This window comes from Nerophis lumbriciformis, linkage group LG20 (genome assembly GCF_033978685.3).
Source record: "Nerophis lumbriciformis linkage group LG20, RoL_Nlum_v2.1, whole genome shotgun sequence".
NCBI classification, from domain to species: domain Eukaryota; kingdom Metazoa; phylum Chordata; class Actinopteri; order Syngnathiformes; family Syngnathidae; genus Nerophis; species Nerophis lumbriciformis.
Genome location: NC_084567.2, coordinates 27756772 through 27775429, shown reverse-complemented (window position 1 = coordinate 27775429; position 18658 = coordinate 27756772). Strand labels below are relative to the sequence as shown.

The 18658-nt window shown below is 40.3% G+C and overlaps 1 protein-coding gene across 4 annotated transcripts in view; it reads right to left on the bottom strand.

The window, feature by feature from the left end:
• The window catches only part of shroom3 (shroom family member 3), a 214528-nt gene that overhangs the window by 38541 nt on the left and 157329 nt on the right, over positions 1–18658 (bottom strand). For all 4 annotated transcript variants that reach the window (XM_061980735.2, XM_061980737.2, XM_072915338.1 and 1 more), the window contains 5 exons: positions 13956–14090; positions 13512–13879; positions 11854–12060; positions 7769–7955; positions 3857–4136 (listed from right to left, as the gene is read on the bottom strand). In XM_061980735.2, the coding sequence (XP_061836719.2) occupies positions 3857–4136; positions 7769–7955; positions 11854–12060; positions 13512–13879; positions 13956–14090 (1177 nt within the window). The remainder of the gene's footprint in view (positions 1–3856; positions 4137–7768; positions 7956–11853; positions 12061–13511; positions 13880–13955; positions 14091–18658) is intronic.

The window sequence follows — 18658 nt, the reverse complement described above, 5'->3', positions numbered from 1 at the left end:
TAATAATGTGTTAATTCCACGACCGTATATATCTGTATCGGTTGATATCGGTATCGGTAATTAAGAGTTGGACAATATCGGAATATCGGATATTGGCAAAAAAAGCCATTATCGGACATCCTTACTTAAAATGATCAAAATACGTAAATATGAAATGTTATGATAAATAGGTCCGATACTACATTACATATATACTTACAATATGTATATAAAACCCTAATGGAGGCTTTTGGATTTTTTTAAGGGCTTGTTGGCAAAATAGATTAGTAAGCAGACTTCTGATCATATGTATTTACTATTTAGAATTTATTAAAAAACAAATATGTGTTCTTGTCATACATAAGGATTGTGAACGTTAGGCAAAATTCCAAAAAATGTGCAGTTCCCTTGTGTTTCTTAAAAAAAATCTGTCCATTGCAAAGACAAACTGTAAGAAAGTTTGTCCTTCTCAAATAAAACAATGTTCATGTGACATTGGTCACGCTGATAAAGTTCAAGTTCACCTTTTATTGCCGTCCATCAAGGACAGGAGGATGGCGTATGTATACGTGTGTGTACGTGTGCTGTATCTGTCCTATCAGCCATATCAGACAGCACCCAGACACCATCGGCAGCTCCCTGGCACCATGCAGGAAACACTGACTGTGTTTGTTTCCTGTGCAACTCTGGACAAATTGTCCCCAAAGCTAAATGTTAGTCCTATTTAATGACAAAGCCAGCAGAGCCATGATTATCGCAAAGATTTGTCGTTTCATCCAAAACATACAGTATTGGAACATAACACTGCAATCTTTTCAAGCAACCATACCAAGCTGAGAAAAATACCCAAGAGGAAAAGTGCACTTTTTTTGGGAATTTTGCCTATCATTCACAATCCCTATGTGACACGAGGACACACGTTTTTCTCTTTTCTGTGCATTCTAAATAGATAACCAATGCAGGCAATATGATTCACTTGTTGTGGTATTGTGGCCAAACAGCTCAATTTTTGTTTCATCTGACATCACATGGACAAAGATAGGACCTTCTGGAGGAAGGTTCTGTGGTCAGATGAAACTAAAATTGAGCTGTTTGCCCACAATGTCCAGGAATATGTTTGGAGAAGAAAAGGTGAGGCCTTTAATCCCAGGAACACCATCCCTACCGTCAAGCATGGTGGTGGTAGTATTATGCTCTGTTTTGCTGCCAATGGAACTGGTGCTTTACAGAGAGTAAATGGGACAATGAAAAAGGAGGATTACCTCCAAATTGTTCAGGACAACCTAAAATCATCAGCCCGGAGGTTGGGTCTTGGGCGCAGTTGAGTGTTCCAACAGGACAATGACCCCAAACACACGTCAAAAGTGGTAAAGGAATGGCTAAATCAGGCTAGAATTAAGGATTTAGAATGGCCTTGCCATGAACAATGCTGAAGAAAGAAGTCCATTTCTGAAAACCAACAAATTTAGCCGAACTGCGTCAATTTTGTCAAGAGGAGTGGTCAAAAATTCAACCAGAAGCTTGTGGATGGCTACCAAAAGCGTCTTATTGCAGTGAAACTTGCCAAGAGACATGTAACCAAATATTAACATTGCTGTATGTATACTTTTGACCCAGCAGATTTGGTCACATTTTCAGTAGACCCATAATAAATTCATAAAAGAGCCAAACTTCATGAATGTTTTTTGTGACCAACAAGTATGTGCTCCAATCACTCTATCACAAAAAAATAAGAGTTGTAGTAATGATTGGAAACTCAAGACAGCCATGACATTATGTTCTTTAAAAGTGTACGTAAACTTTTGACCACGACTGTATATATTGTAAATAAAGTAATGCAGACAGTTCTAAAATTTGGCTGACTACAGTTTTGCACACATATAACATAATACATGTAATGGGAATTAATTTAACTGTTTCTTATTACAAGTGCACTGTTTTTAAAAGTTGCAAGTGATAAACGTTTATTTAGTGAAACGAAAAGAAATGTAAATCTACATCAATACATATAAAATAAAGATGCATCAATTATCGATTTTTAATCCAATCGTAGCTCCTGAATCGTAATAGAATCGTGAAGTGCCCAAAGATTCCTACTTCTAACCCAGTGAGAATGGACATTGTAACTCACTGTTATGTTATGTTATTGATTAAACGTATACATGTGCTACATGCCAACGCGAGGACAATGGTTTATTTCACTACAGCTAGATCTGCTTAGCACCCAGCTCCTAAAACTTGTTGCTCATCCTCCCTATTTTCAGGCTCTAAAATATAAGTATATAGCGTTTGTTGCGATGTACTCTGTGAATGTAATTTGCTCAGGAAATAAGTTACGGTAATGCCTAAAATAACCAAAACATTGTAAAAAATTACATTTGATCATAAATGTCTGTATCACTACAATACATACAGTACATACCTAAAGCATGTGTATAAAACTTTTGTTGGAATTTTTTTAGAGGGCTTTATAGGCAGAATTGGTAAATCCCAATTACCTGCATTGTTATCCGGCTGGTACTAGAAGTTTTTTACTATTTATATCGCACAGAGAAGAGAAGGACGTGTTCGTGTCTCATATAAAGATTGTGGATGATGGGCAAATTTGTAAAAAAAAAAAGTGCAGTTTTCCTTTGACCTATATATATATATATATATATATATATATATATAAATATATATATATATATATATATATATATATATATATATATAGTCACGGTTTCTGTGGTTTATCCGTTATACAGTGCTCAATGCCGGGGTAGAGCGGAATATACGTTGGGTCAGGAAAAAACACAGAGGCTATTTCATATCATTTTATTTTATTTTATAAAATCCCCTGACGAGCAGGGAAACCTGCGAAACAGGCTTGTAGGGATGATATAGCCTCTGTGTTTTTTCCTGACCTAACGTATATTCCGGTATTGAGCACTGTATAACGGATAAACCACAGAAACCTTGACCATACATACATACTGTATATATATATATATATATATATATATATATATACTGTATATAGTATGCATACATATATAGGGGCTGTCCTAGGGGTGTTTTTCACTTCTGATTTGATACCGATATTGGAGCCTTGAGGATTGACCAATACCGAGATTATTCCAGTATGATATCAGAAACCAATGGTAGGTATGAAAAACACAACTTTATGAGAAATGTATGCTTTTGAAGTGTTAATTGTTTTTTTGTTGGCAACACCTAGTGGCCACAATGATTAAATTAGGTCAAGCTCATGACAAAGTCAGTTGAATGATGCGTACACGTCTGTTACTGGATACTTTCTAATACGCTTCTCCCTCGGAGACTTTGTATATGTAAGTAATATGCAACCATAATTATTTGATACGTGTTGATATTGAAAATTTGCGGTTTTAGACTTCAATATTGTTCAGTTAAGGACACTTATTACTAGAGATGTCCGATAATATTGGGCTGCCGATAAATGCTTTAAAATGTAATATTGAAAATTATCGGTATCGGTTTCAAAAAGTAAAATTTATGACTTTTTAAAACGCCGCTCCACGCAGTGGTACACGGACGTAGGGAGAAGTACAGAGCGCCAATAAACCTTAAAGGCACTGCCTTTTGCATGCCGGCCCAATCACATAATATCTACGGCTTTTTACACACACAAGTGAATGCATGCATACTTGGTCAACAGCCATACAGATCACACTGAGGGTGGCCATATAAACAACTTTAACACTGTTACAAATATGCGCCACACTGTGAACCCACACCAAACAAGAATGACAAACACATTTGTCATTGTTTTTTTTGCTAATATCGGACTGATATTATAAATAAAAACAGTATCGGATCGGGACACCTCTAATATATAATAGGGCGGCTGTATTACCTGCTTCAGCATTTCCACAGTGGTTGATGAGCGGGAACGAGAGGCATGAGGATGTTTTTCTTCCGATCGCTCCAAAAGATCCTCGACAGAGGCAGACTTTCTCGAACCCCGCAATGTTGAACTCTGCTGCTTGGGCCCTCCTGAGTCCTGCTGAGGCTCTGCTTTCTGTGGTGGTGAGTTTTCACCTGCAAACGGACCGTGTCTGCCGGTGTCCGCCCCAGAGATGAAGTTATGAGGGAGGTGCGTGATGGAGGTGTGGTGCTCAGGTGGAGAGTCACCGCTAAGGGGACAACAAGAACAGGCGTCATGAAACAATATTAATACAGTGGACTTGATGACTGAAACCAAAAATTTGGGGATTTTCAGATATTTTTTTTTTTATACTATTGATTTTCAATATGCATTGTTATCTCACTTATGCATTATTGAGTGAGATTGGCTGATCACAAGTAATAACTGTAAATGTTTGACAGTTGAATAATATCAACACAATATTTAAACTAGTTCCTTAGTCTCTTTTATTACATACGATTGTTTGAGAAAAATAAATTCAATAATACACAATAACTACACAAAAGTAAAAAATACTATCTACCGTATTTTTCGGACAATAAGTCGCAGTTTTTTTCATAGTTTGGCCGGGGGTTCCGACTTATACTCAGGAGCGACTTATGTGTGAAATTATTAACACATTACCGTAAAATATCAAATAATATTATTTAGCTCATTCACGTAAGAGACTAGACGTATCAGATTTCATGGGATTTAGCGATTAGGAGTGACAGATTGTTTGGTAAACGTATAGCATGTTCTATATGTTATAGTTATTTGAATGACTCTTACCATAATATGTTACATTAACATACCAGGCACGTTCTCAGTTGGTTATTTATGCCTCATATAACGTACACTTATTCAGCCTGTTGTTCACTATTCTTTATTTATTTTAAATTGCCTTTCAAATGTCTATTCTTGGTGTTGGGTTTTATCAAATAAATTTCCCCAAAAAATGCGACTTATACTCCAGTGCGACTTATATATGTTCTTTATTATTCATTTTCGGTCGGTGCGACTTATACTCCGGAGCGACTTATACTCCGAAAAATACGGTACAACTCTTTTAAATCCTTTGCTCTTTGCCCTCAAAGTCCTCCTGTGTCCAGTGAATTATTTTAAAACACAAACAATTATTTTTGAAAATATAAATACATAAGTAATTATTTAGTATTTATGTACTGTAATATTGTACATGGTAATTGGTATTTGTTATATATTGTACATATTTAATACAAATATAATATAATTGTGAAGGGAAAGTGCGATCAGCGCGCCTGCAGGAGCAAAAGTCACCGCCGCTGTCCAATGGTACTGAGGACGAGCACCAGCGGGCAGGGGCGGGGCATGTGCTGACGGCGAGACACAGCTGGCAGGTGATTAGATTTCACAGGTGGTACGTGTTAATCTAATCTTCTGTTGTCTTTAACAGTAAGCGGCCGGGAGCAGAGCAGGAGAGAGGATTGGGACTGACGGCAACGTCACGACATGCTGAAAGACATTTTGAAAAGATCTTGTGAAAAACATTAAAACTTTGTTAAACCTGCACGCTTGGCTCTTGTGTCGTGTCTACAGTGGAGCTGCTAGGAAGCGACTTCCACAATAATATAATAATATATCAGTATATGTTATACACTGTATATATAATATGTAAATATTACATATATGTTATATTTTATATTGCTACTATGGTACATTTTTTGTCTACTTTACACCTGCATTACCTTTTCCATCCTTTGTAACTGAGCTACTGTGTAGACAATTTCCTTTGTGGATCAATAAAGTTTGTCTAAGTCTAAGTATGGATCATATACTGATACTACACTTGGTATTGACCAAAGCTGCCAAGCTTCACACTTTGAGCGTGACAGTCATGCAATTTAACTCTTTCTCATGCCACACTTGACATTTCTCATGATTACCTTCCCCATTCACTACTCTATATTTATTTTTCTCATTATAATAAACTTCTGTCCTCGCAGCTTGCCGGAGTTCTAGTAACTCTGATGACCGAGGTAACCAATCCCAGACCAGGCCATCAATCCTCTGTGCCTTCGTCTAACCAACCACTGAAGGCACGAACGCAATACAAACCAATCAGAGGCAACGTAAGGTAGGTCTCTTTCGCTGTATTCGTCTTATGCTGTAAATTTAGATTTATAACCTGCAAAATCTTTAATATAGAGAGAATAATACCGTTATGTCACATTACATTACAAGTTGGCATCACTGCGCTGAGGTGTGTGTTTTCTCACTAAATTTAGTGATATTCCAACTCCTTTTAATGACTTTGTTTCGCCAAAGCGACAAATCTAGCGACTTTTTGGGATGTTTTTGACAAAGGAAAGCGCGTATTACTCTGCATAATTTCCTCAACAAATGAATAAACGGGTCTATTTTGTTAGTTAATACTGCCATACTTTTATTTTGAAGCCTGCTTTGCACTGAACAGGAAGTTAATGCGGTGTAACTAGACAAGAGTTATGTTGCTGTTGTCATTTCATGCTGCTTCGCTGTAACCATGAAGACATTTTGACATAAAGTGACCAATTTTCTTCAGAAATGACTACCGTATTTTCCGGACCATTGGGCGCACCGGATTATAAGGCGCATTAAAGGGGTCATATTATTATTATTTTTTTCTAAATGTAAAACACTTCCTTGTGGTCTACATAACATGTAATGGTGGTTCTTTGGTCAAAATGTTGCATAGATTATGTTTTACAGATCATCTTCAAGCCGCTTCCGGATGCGCCGTTTTGTGGGCGGTCTTATTTACGTGGCTCACTTTCGGCAGCGTCTTCTCCCCGTCATCTTTGTTGTAGCGGTGTAGCGTGCAAGGACGGGAGTGGAAGAAGTGTCAAAAGATGGAGCTAATTGTTTTAATGGCATTTAGACTTTACTTAAATCAATAACGGAGCAGCATCTCCTCATCCGTGGCTCACTAGTGCAATAACAACGCCGGAAATGTGTCCCGTCAAAAACGGTCCGACCGGAATTCTCTAATAACTAAAGTTTCTTGGGTGAATAATGCAAACTCACTACACCGGTATGTTTTAGCCTTTTCATGGCGAGTTTATATAAGATATAAGTAAGAACTTTACACTACTTTATAATAGAAATGGCAACAGCAGAGGGTGAATGTCCCATAACAAGAAGATAGAGAAAAAGAAGAAACTGATCGACAACGGCGTCGCTACGGGCTACAAAGGCGGACGCGCGCAAATTTTTTCAGGACTTATGCAGATCCCAAATACAGATCAGCAGGTACCACAAGGTAAGAAAAGTTGCTTTTGCATAATATTGCGAAACTAAACGCCAGATAATATGTCTTACCTTATACACACACCATAATAATACTCATATGTCGAAGCTCAGTACAATCCATCAAGCGGTGCGGCTTCATAGCTTACCAAAGTCGTACTAAAACATTTTGACAGATTGTTGAGCGCCGTGTGTAATGTTCTATATTTTCAATGGAACATATAAAATGTTGGTGTTGTTTACTTGAGTCATATTGCAGTCTACACGTATATCTCATGTGTGATTGCTATCTACTGGTCACACTTATCATTTCACCATGTACCAAATAAAAATAGCTTCGAGGTCGGCAAGCACAACCAAAATTGTTCCGTACATTAGACGCACCGGATTATAAGGCGCACTGTCGAGTTTTGAGAAAATGAAAGGATTTTAAGTGCGCCTTATAGTCCGAAAAATAGGGTAGTTTTATGCCAACGCAGGTGCTTGACCAATGGATGAGTTAGTCGACATACAGTAGACAGGTTGTCCACATAAGTGGATTCCAATGGCGTAATTTGATGAAAAAAATTACTTCGGGTGTTCCACTCTTACTACCTTGGGAATTGTGGTGGCGGCCTCGGGGTGGTTGCCCTGCCTGGGTGGTGGAAGTTGGGCGGAAGGTTTCTCATGTCAGCTGAAGGGGAAGAAGATATGTGAGGCCGCTCACTTGAGAAAATACTTTGGCTGGGGTTAGGGTCCTGGAGAGAGAGCAGACTGGACGTGGATGAGAGGCTGATGGTGTCTGCATAATAGAAAGAGTAGAGAGCACATAGAGAGGTCTTAGTACATTTTGAGAATATAAGGGCCCCGCAAGAATGACATATACCTATAATAAGGATGGCTGATATGTCCGAAAATCTATATCACGATTTAGATTGCACCCTCCTGTGATAACGATATATGTATTATGTAATAATAATAATACATTTTAATTTTATTATTATTTTATTTTTATATTGAATTTTAATTTTAATTTTAATTACATACCAAATAATACAATTTATTATTTGGTATGTAAATGACAATAAAAACACTTCAAAACGAGTTGTAAAGGCTCTAAATTTAGTAAGCAGCAACATATTGCATCATTTCCTGTATTATTATTTTCTCATTTAATGTTTGTAAAAAACTACAAAAATTACTTTGTGAAAATTGAAATATGTGAGTAATTCTTTATAATCGATCATATACTGATACTACCCTTGGTATTGACACTACCGATACATGGGTTGATCCGTCCTCACCTTACATGTACGTGAGCACAAAATACATTGTTATATTATCCTCTCTCAATCTGGCTACTTTCTGTTGTAACATGTGTCTATCTACACTTCTGTTAAAATGTAATAAGCACTTATTATTCTGTTGTTTGGATACATTACATTAGTTTTGGGCGATACTACGAATGTGGGCATCGATTCAATACCAAGTAGTTGCATGGGCAGTACTGGTCATACCAATGCTGATACTTCATATTTCCAACGATTACGTTTTTATTCACAATTATAAACCAAGAAAAAGACAGAATGGCAGTGTACCAATATCAATTTAATATTAATAATATAACCTTTTTCATTTTTATTACATACTATAAGCAAAATAAAGCCAAACTGCAAAATAAGTAAACATAAGCAAAATGTACTATTAGCTCTGATTTAAATCATTTAGTTGTTTCCCTTAAACTACTCCTGGGTCCAGGGACTTATTTCCAGAATTTAAGAACGACAACAAAAATTGCAAAAAATTATTTTCTGATAGTAAAAACTATTGATTTAATCACTGTAACCATAGACTGATACCATACTTGGTATCGTTACTGTCGTTATTTGCATCAATTTGTATTAAATTCGCCCGCTTGGCCTTATTTTATTCTCCTAGGGCAGGCCTGGGCAATTATTTTGACTCGGAGGCCACATTTAGAGAAAAAAATGTATCTGGGGGCCGGTATATCGATTTTTAGGAACACTGATACAAAACCTCACAATAATGTCTGAATGCTAAAAACGTTATGACAGACCGCCTTATAAAAATAATGGAATTTTAAATTTTTTTTACTGAATGTGACACCCAGAATTTAACATGAAAATAAAGAATTTGGGATTTACACTGTTAACTATGAACGATAAAACACTCAATATTGACAACATATGAACGTCACACCCCCTCTCGATCGACATATTTTACAATCAACAAAAATGCAACAAACACAGCGAAATATGAACGCGAAGGGTAAAAAAAACCCCCACCTACTATTTAAGTTCAAGTTAAAGTACCAATGATTGTCACACACACACTAGGTGTGGCGAAATTATTCTCTGCATTTGACCCATCACCCTTGATCACCCCCCTGGGAGCAGCAGAGGTGGCCGCACCAGGGAATCATTTTTGGTGATTCAACCCCCCAATTCCAACCCTTGATGCTGAGTGCCAAGCAGGAAGGTAATGGGTCCCATTTTTATAGTCTTTGGTATGACTCGGCCGGGGTTTGAACTCACAACCTACCGATCTCAGGGCGGACACTCTAACCACTAGGCCACTGAGTAGTTGATGCATCTGATATATCACTAAGCTTTAGAACTTTGTTGTAATAATCCCCTTCCGCGTCTGTCCTTGACACCCGCATTTTAGGCTTGCCGCTCTGGAAACACTCTGTGGAAACGCTCCACACCCACACTGCTTGGTGCCTCGTCTGAGCTGCTGTGACTTAGATTACCATAGCAACTAGTATATCATGCAAAAGCGCAGATTCCAACCATTGAAATACTTTGTATAGTTCAAGACGTACGGTAATTTGGAAACATCACTGCACAGTTTTGATCTTAAAGCTCTAAAAAAATTATTTGGGAATGTCCGGCGGGCCAGATTGAAGATTAGATTTAGATTTATTGGTCCCCGTTGGGGAAATTGCTTTTCACTGCCGTACATTTAAACAATAGACATTACACATCACGAACAAAAATAACAAAAAGACATCATACATGACCAACACATTTACAGGCTTGTTAGACAGGTCGGCCGGGCCTGCTGTTAAGGGCGGCTATAGCTGCAGGGATAAGGCTTTTCCCGAGGCGGGCCCTCCGGAATTAGATAGTTCTGTACCTGCGCCCTGATGGTAGTGGGATGATGTATTGGTGTAGTGGGTGAGTCATGTCCTGGACTATTGTGAAGCTTAACGGGCCGCGTGTGGCTCCCGGGCCTTAATTTGATAGGGTGTGTACTGTCGCATCTTCAGCTATTTCATTGCTTCCGGTGATAATGGTACTTGCAAGTAACTTTATTTGTTGTTTATTGAGACAAAGATTATTTATGTATTTAATATTTGTACGTTTACTATGGTACATTATTTATTTATTATTTATCTGTTCACTGTTCTGTTACCTAGAACAAGAAAATTGGATAAAACTGATATGGTATGAAAAGGGGTAGGATTAAATAAGCTCTGCTTCTTCCTACTCCTTTTCGGACGTGCTGTAATGAAACAACTGGAACTGTGTGATGCATTACATTGCATTGTATGCATGTTCAAAATAAAATGAAACTGAACTGAACTGAACCGTTGCGATCGAGGCGAGCATTAGTGACTACTACTGTGAAGGGACATTAGCCACAAGTTCGCTCACGAGGACGTTGCATTGCGTTGAGGACGCGGCTGTTTGCTTGTCGCTGTCAGATTTGTAGGACACAGCTAAAATGTGTCATCAACATGCATTATTACAATACAGCAACAGTATTAAAATCTCTATCGTCTATCTGAGCGACCCTAATCCAGTGTTTTTCAACCACTGTGCTGTGGGAGATTATCTAATTTCCCCTATTAGGGTTAAAAATATTTTTTGCAAACCAGTAATTATAATCTGCAAATGATGTGTTGTTGTAAAGTTTCTGTGCTGTCTAGAGCTCAGCAGAGTAACCGTTTTATACTCTTCCATATCAGTAGGTGGCAGCAGTTAGCTAATTGCTTTGTAGATGTCGGAAACAGAGGGAGGCAGTGTGAAGGTAAAAAGATGTCTAATGCTTAAACCAAAAATAAACAAAAGGTGAGTGCCCCTAAGAAAAGGCATTGAAGCTTAGGGAAGGCTATGCAGAACAAAACAAAAACTGAACTTGCTACAAAGTAAACAAAAACACAATGCTGGACGACAGCAAAGACTTACTGTGGAGCAAAGACGGTGTCCACAAAGTACATCCGAACATGACATGACAATCAACAATGTCCCCACAAAGAAGGATATAAACAACTGAAATATTGTTGATTGCTAAAGCAAAGTAGATGCCGGAAATATCGCTCAAAGGAAGACATGAAACTGCTACAGGAAAATACCAAAAAAAGAGAAACAGCCACCACCAAAATAGGAGCACTAGACAAGAACTAAAACACTACACACAAGAAAACAGCAAAACCTCCAAATAAGTCAGGGTGGGATGTGACAGGTGGTGACAGTACACCTACTTTGAGACAAGAGCTATATTGATGCATGCTTGGTTATGGTTTAAAGTCATATCCAACAATTGCGACGACGACTTTTTACTGTCAACTGAGTTTTGTTTTTTAATGATTTCTGCTGTGCTTTGGCTCAAAAAAGGTTGAAAAACACTGTCCTAATCTATAAAACACAAAGTTTCAGCCTTGATCCACCCACCTGAAAGGTACGAGTTGTCCAACTGCAGATACGCATTGAGAGGCCTTGGACCAACCCTCTGTCTTGCTTCATCTGTCTTTGCACTCCTCTTCCTCTGCACGTACTGAGCCAGAGCGTCATGCTGAAGCTGACGTAAATCGGGCTTTGACATGGCGTTGCTGGAAAAGCCGAGTTCAAACATCTTCCGTCGGTCCGCCACACTCATCTCTGCCAGATTGAAAAATTCAGGGTCAGTTCGCCGGGTTTAACTGTAAAAGCTCCTGACTTACCTGAAAGCCAATGGAAACATTTTTAGAGCTGCACTCAAAAACAATAACAAAAATAGTAAACCAATAATTACATGTATTTAAATGAAGAAAAGACCACTTGTAATGGTAAATTAACTGCATCGTTAGATGCCTGATGCTAGCAGGTTGTTTTACTTCACAGCAAAATCTATAGTGTGAGTTGATGGATGTTGATTTGAGTGTTATTTTAAGCTTGCAGTGATGAAATTGGTCTGGAGGTGGTGCTAATTTAGCGAGTTAAATGCAAACACCCTGAGTAATAAGTCACGCTGGATTTAACTTGCACATTGCTCTCGTTGCCATGACGAAAGAGAAAAACTATGTTTAAAAATAAGCTATCATGTGTAATAAAACAACAATATTAGAGATGTCCGATAATGGCTTTTTTGCCGATATCCGATATTGTCCAACTCTTAATTACCGATTCCGATATCAACCGATACCGATATATACAGTCGTGGAATTAACACATTATTATGCCTAATTTTGTTGTGATGCCCCGCTGGATGCATTAAACAATGTAACAAGGTTTTCCAAAATAAATCAACTCAAGTTATGGAAAAAAATGCCAACATGGCACTGCCATATTTATTATTGAAGTCACTAAGTGCATTATTTTTTTTAACATGTCTCAAAACAGCAGCTTGGAATTTGGGACATGCTCCTGAGAGAGCATGAGGAGGTTGAGGTGGGCGGCGTTGGGGGTGGGGTTGAGTTTGGGGTAGGGGGTAGCGGGGGGTGTATATTGTAGCGTCCCGGAAGAGATAGTGCTGCAAGGGGTTCTGGGTATTTGTTCTGTTGTGTTTATGTTGTGTTACGGTGCGGATGTTCTCCCAAAATGTGTTTGCCATTCTTGTTTGGTGTGGGTTCACAGTGTGGCGCATGTTTGTAACAATGTTAAAGTTGTTTATACGGCCACCCTCAGTGTGACCTGTATGGCTGTTGACCAAGTATGACTTGCATTCACTTGTGTGTGTGAAAAGTCGTAGATATTATGTGATTGGGCCGGCACGCAATGGCAGTGCCTTTAAGGTTTATTGGCGCTCTGTCCTTCTCCCTACGTCCGTGTACACAGCGGCGTTTAAAAAGTCATAAATTTTACTTTTTGAAACAGATACAGATAATTTTGAAACAATACTGATAATTTCCGGTATTACATTTTAAAGCATTTATCGGCCGATAATATCGGCAGTCCGATATTATCGGACATCTCTAAACAATATCAATGTTAAAAAAATACCACTCGTAGTGAGAATGAGAAACACAGTTAAGTGTTAAAAATGGGTCATAAAACAACACAAAGAGTGGCAGATATTTAAGTCTATTACAGAGTTTAAAATATGCAAGTTCATAATTACGAGTTTTAATTACCTCCTCCAAGCTTGAAGAAAGACGAGGTCTCCGAATCGTAAATCCCGACCTCGTTCATGTTGTTCTCAGACTTGGAACGTTTCTTCTGATCTGCGGTAAGACGTCTGCGCCTGCAGCTTTGCAGCACGGCAGCAGGAGGTCCGACCGGGGGCACGCTGGGCAAGGCCGGGGGACTCGGCCCTCTGGTCTCCGGCCCGACTACGTGGCGCTCCTTTGGAGTGTGAGGGGATGGTGAGATGACTATGTCTGGCTTTGGCATAGTTTTAGGGCCTTTCTTCTCAGAGAGACGATTGGGGGAGAAATTGTGTCTCAGCGACGTGGAACGGAGGACCTTAGACTGTGCATCTTTCATTGAGTCCCTGTAAGATCTGTTTGAAGACAAGGTGTTCATATTGTTGATAAACAAACACAGCAAAACTATTGCATTCTAAGAGCACTTCTGACCTTTGAAAGGATGCGTCCCAATAAGATCCCAGCATGCTCTGAGTATCTTGTATCAAAGAGATTTCTCCCCTGCTTTCATTCAGATGAAGGCTGCTTAGGCTCCTTTCCAAGGCTGCAGTGGGATCAGGTGTGGCCCTGAACAATAATAATGAACATGTGCATATTAGGCTTGGGCGTAGTGTATCACAGTATCAGCTTCAAGTCGATACTAATCTAATGATTATCTAACAATATTTTTACGTTTACTTCTATTTTTCACAAATGACAGTTTTTGTTGTTGTTGTTGGGTTGTTCAGAGAGCGGTCTTCAACAGGGGGTCCGCAACCCTTTAGGATTCTGTGCAGGTACTGCAGGGGGTCATGAACATTTTGTCTGATTACTTTTTCTTATAAATATATAATTGTATATACTAGTGATGGGTTCCAAATTCGGTACCTTTTTTTTTTTGTCCTGTCCAGCTTCTCAGGCAAATCATATAGTATATGTAGATGCCCATATCGGCTGTTCAGATTTACTTTACAAAAGAGAAGTGTAGGGTACTTCTCTTGTTGCCTTATTTGTATTTTAATTTATTAAATGCATTTATATTATCATTTGGTGCAGCCGGGCCGGAGCAGGAGGGGATAGAAAGAGAAACAAAAGAAGACAGAGGGGGAAATTGTGGGGACAAGAGGGGGATTAGACAGAGAGACAAAAACAACAACAGCAAACACAACAACAACAACAATAGAGCAACATCAGCAAATACGACATGTACAAATAGGATGGTAAAAGTGATAGCAAATAAGCAGTTAGCGAAAATAAAAAATAATACAGAAATGATAATGAGCATTATTACACTACAAATGGAGCAATACAAAGACCAATAGAAATAGCGCTATTGATAATGAACAATTCCAATAATTTACCTTTATTATCAACAATACAGTTGTTCAAATGCAACAATACATATACGTAATGATAACTTGAGATACGAAAGAATGCAGAAAAATGGAGGGGAAGAAAGAGAAGCAACCTACATTAACCTTGTAGATTGTTATAGTAACAATAGGTTAAGCTTTGTCAGTGTGCCATGTGTTATACCCAGTTTACCCTAGGGCAACAACGTTAATATATGTTTGATGAAACGTAATTATGTGCATAAGTGTATGTATGCATATGTACTTGTATATGTACAGAATGTGTATAAGTGTTTGTACTGTGAATGTATATGTACAGAATGTGTATATGTGTTTGTTCGGTACTTTTATATCCGACGCTAGTACTGGATACCGATTTACTTCAAATTAAGAGGTGCCACCGGCTTAAACACTTGGCGAGGAAACAATCACTCAAGCAGCACTCATTGCGGACTGTAGGTAATGTTATATGATATAAACACCTGGACAGCACATTTATCATAATCAAATGTTTTTTAAATGTTACATAAAAAATTTGATTTTATTATTAAACACACAAAAGCACTGGTAATTTGTAGCGTATTGGTTCAAATGTCAAAGGTACCCATAAACAATTGTTTATAGTCACACACATATTTTACAGATTTATAAGTAATTTACTGCAATTATCCAACACACTATAGTGAACAGATAATCGGGCCATCAACTAGACATTTGCTCCAGGACTTTTTGCAGCAAGTGGCGGTGGAAACAGACAATTACCTGAGTGCGCAACTCAGCAGCGTTAGGAAAATTACAATGAAAAAGTAATTAAGTACAGTTTGCCAAAAAAGTAACTGAATTATTAATGAGATTACTCTTTAAGTTAAAGTTAAAGTGCCAATGATTGTCACACACACACACACACTAGGTGTGGTGAGATTATCCTCTGCATTTGACCCATCACCCTCACCCCCTGGGAGGTGAGGGGAGCAGTGAGCAGCATCGGTGGCCGCGCCCGGGAATCATTTTGGTGATTTAAACCCCAATTCCAACCCTTGATACTGAGTGCCAAGCAGGGAGGTAATAGGTCCCATTTTTATAGTCTTTGGTATGACTCGGCCGGGGTTTTAACTAACGACCTACCGATTTCAGGGCGGACACTCTAACCACTAGGTCATTAGATGTAATTAATCACTAGGAACAGAGATGTTTCCTGAGAGCAGAGTGTGTGTCTTTAAAATGTGGTGCCTGTTGCCTGGTGTTGAATGACGCCCGTGAGGGCGTGCTCAGAGCACAGTCGTTAGCTCAGGATTGGTAGTCGGTGGGGAGTGACTGACTGGAAGGACATGTTACTGACAGCAGCTTCTGTTCATCCATCCAACCATCCATCTGGAGTCTATCCCAGCTACATTCGGGCGAAAGGCGGGTTACACCCTGGACAAGTCGACACACTGATAGTTCCATCCATCGATCCATTTTCTTCTGCTTATCTGAGGTCGGGTCGCAGGGGCAGCAGCCTCAGCAGAGAAGCCCAGACTTCCTTCTCCCCAGTGACTTCGTCCAGCTCCAACGTGTCCTGGATCTTCCCCGTGGCCTCCTAACGGTCGGACGTGCCCTAAACACCTACCCAGGTAGGCGTTCGGGTGTCATCCTGACCAGATGTCTGAACCACCTCATCTGGCTCCTCTCCATGTGGAGGAGCAGCGGTTTTACTTTTAGCTCCTCCCGGATGACAGAGCTTCTCACCCTATCTCCAAGGGAGAGCCCCACCACCCGACCGAGGAAACTCATTTCGGACCACTGATCATACAGGGAGCTGACCACCAAAATCAGACAGTCTGATACCCCATACTCTCTGAGCACTCCCCACAGGACTTCCCGAAGGCCACGGTCGAATGCCTTCTCCAAGTCCACAAAGCTGGTTGGGCAAACTCTCATGCACCCTCAAGGACTTTGCCGAGAGTATAGAGCTGGTAGTTCTACGACCAGGACAAAAACCACACTGCTCCTCCTGAATCCGAGGTTCTACTATCCGGCGTAGCCTCCTCTCCAGTACACCTGAATAGACCTTACCGGGAAGGCTGAGGAGGGTGATTCTACGATAGTTGGAACACATCCTCCGGTTTGCCTTCTTAAACACAAGAACCACCACCCCGGTCTGCCAATCCAGAGGTACCGCCCCCGATGTCCATGCAATGTTGCAGAGTCTTGTCAACCAAGACAGCCCCACAGCATCCATAGCCTTAAAGAACTCCGGGCGGACCTCATCCACCCTCGGGGTCTTGCCACCGAGGAGCTTTTTAACTACCTCAGCAACCTCTGCCCCAGAAATAGGAGAGCCCACCACAGATTCCCCAGGCACTGCTTCCTCATAGGAAGACGTGTTGGTGGGATTGAGGAGGGCTTCGAAGTATTCCCTCAACGATCCACAACATCCGCAGTCGAGGTCAGCAGCACACCATCCTTCACCATACACCGTGTTGACAGTGCACTGCTTCCCCTTCCTGAGGCGGAAGATGGTGGTCCAGAATCGCTTCAAATCCGTCCGGAAGTCGTTTTCCATGGCTTCCCCGAACTCCTCTCATGTCCCAGTTTTTGCCTCCGCGACCGCCTGTCGGTACCTGTCCGCTGCCTCCGGAGTCCCATGAGCCAAAAGGACTCGATAGGACTCTTTCTTCATCTTGACGGCATCCCTCTCGGTTCTAGGATTACCGCCACGACAGGCACCAATCACCGTGCGGCCACAGCTTCAATCGGCCGCCTCGACAATAACAGTACGGAACATGGTCCACTCGGACTCAATATCCAGCGCCTCCCTCATCAGGAGACTGTGCTAGAGGTTCCCAGCAGACCCTCACAATGCGTTTGGGCCTGCCAGGTCTGTCCGACATCCTCCCCCACCATCGGAGCCAACCCATCACCAGGTGATGAGTTGGCACTTCACCCAAGTGTCCAAAACATGAGACCGCAAATCCGATGACACAACTACAAAGTCGATCATGGAACTGCAGCCTAGGGTGTCCTGGTGCCAAGTGGACATATGGACACCCTTATGTTTGAACATGGTGTTTGTTATGGACAATCTGTGACGAGCACAAAAGTCCAAAAGTCCACCCGGGTTCAGATCCGGGCTGCCAGACTTTCCAATCACGCCTCTGAAGGTTTCACTGTCGTTGAAGTCACCCAGCAGAACAAGGGAATCACCTAAGGACGCACTCTCCAGTACTCCCTTGAGGGAATCCGAAAAGGGTGGGTACTTTGAGCTGCTGTTTGCTGCCCCATAAGGGCAGGCCCAGCCACCAGACGCTCGCCATCGTGCCCCACCTTTCGGGCCTGGCTCCAGAGCGGGGCCCCGGTGACCCACGTCCGGGCAAGGGAAATCTAAGTCCTTGTTTTTTCATTTCCATAAAGGTCTTCGAGCTGCTCTTTGTCTGATCCCTCACCTAGGACCTGTTTGTCTTGGGAGACCCTACCAGGGGGCATAGAAGCCTCCGGACAACATAGCTCCTAGAAACATTGGGACACGCAAACTCTTCTACCAGCTCCGAAAGTTAATAAAGTATTTAAATGTGCATCACTGGCCACAAACAGGTTATTGTATCACTTCATTGACTTGTTGTTTATTATTACCCTGTGGTAGTAATAGCTCTCTTTTTATTATAATTGTATTTAATTATTGTGTTTATTATTATGTTATGTTATTATTATCATTACTATTATTTGTGTTTTTTAAATGTCCTCTATAAGTTGCACAGTGTGAGTGACTTAGGAGTTAACTTATGAATATTATAAGTATAAAATATGAATTACACGATTAAACAT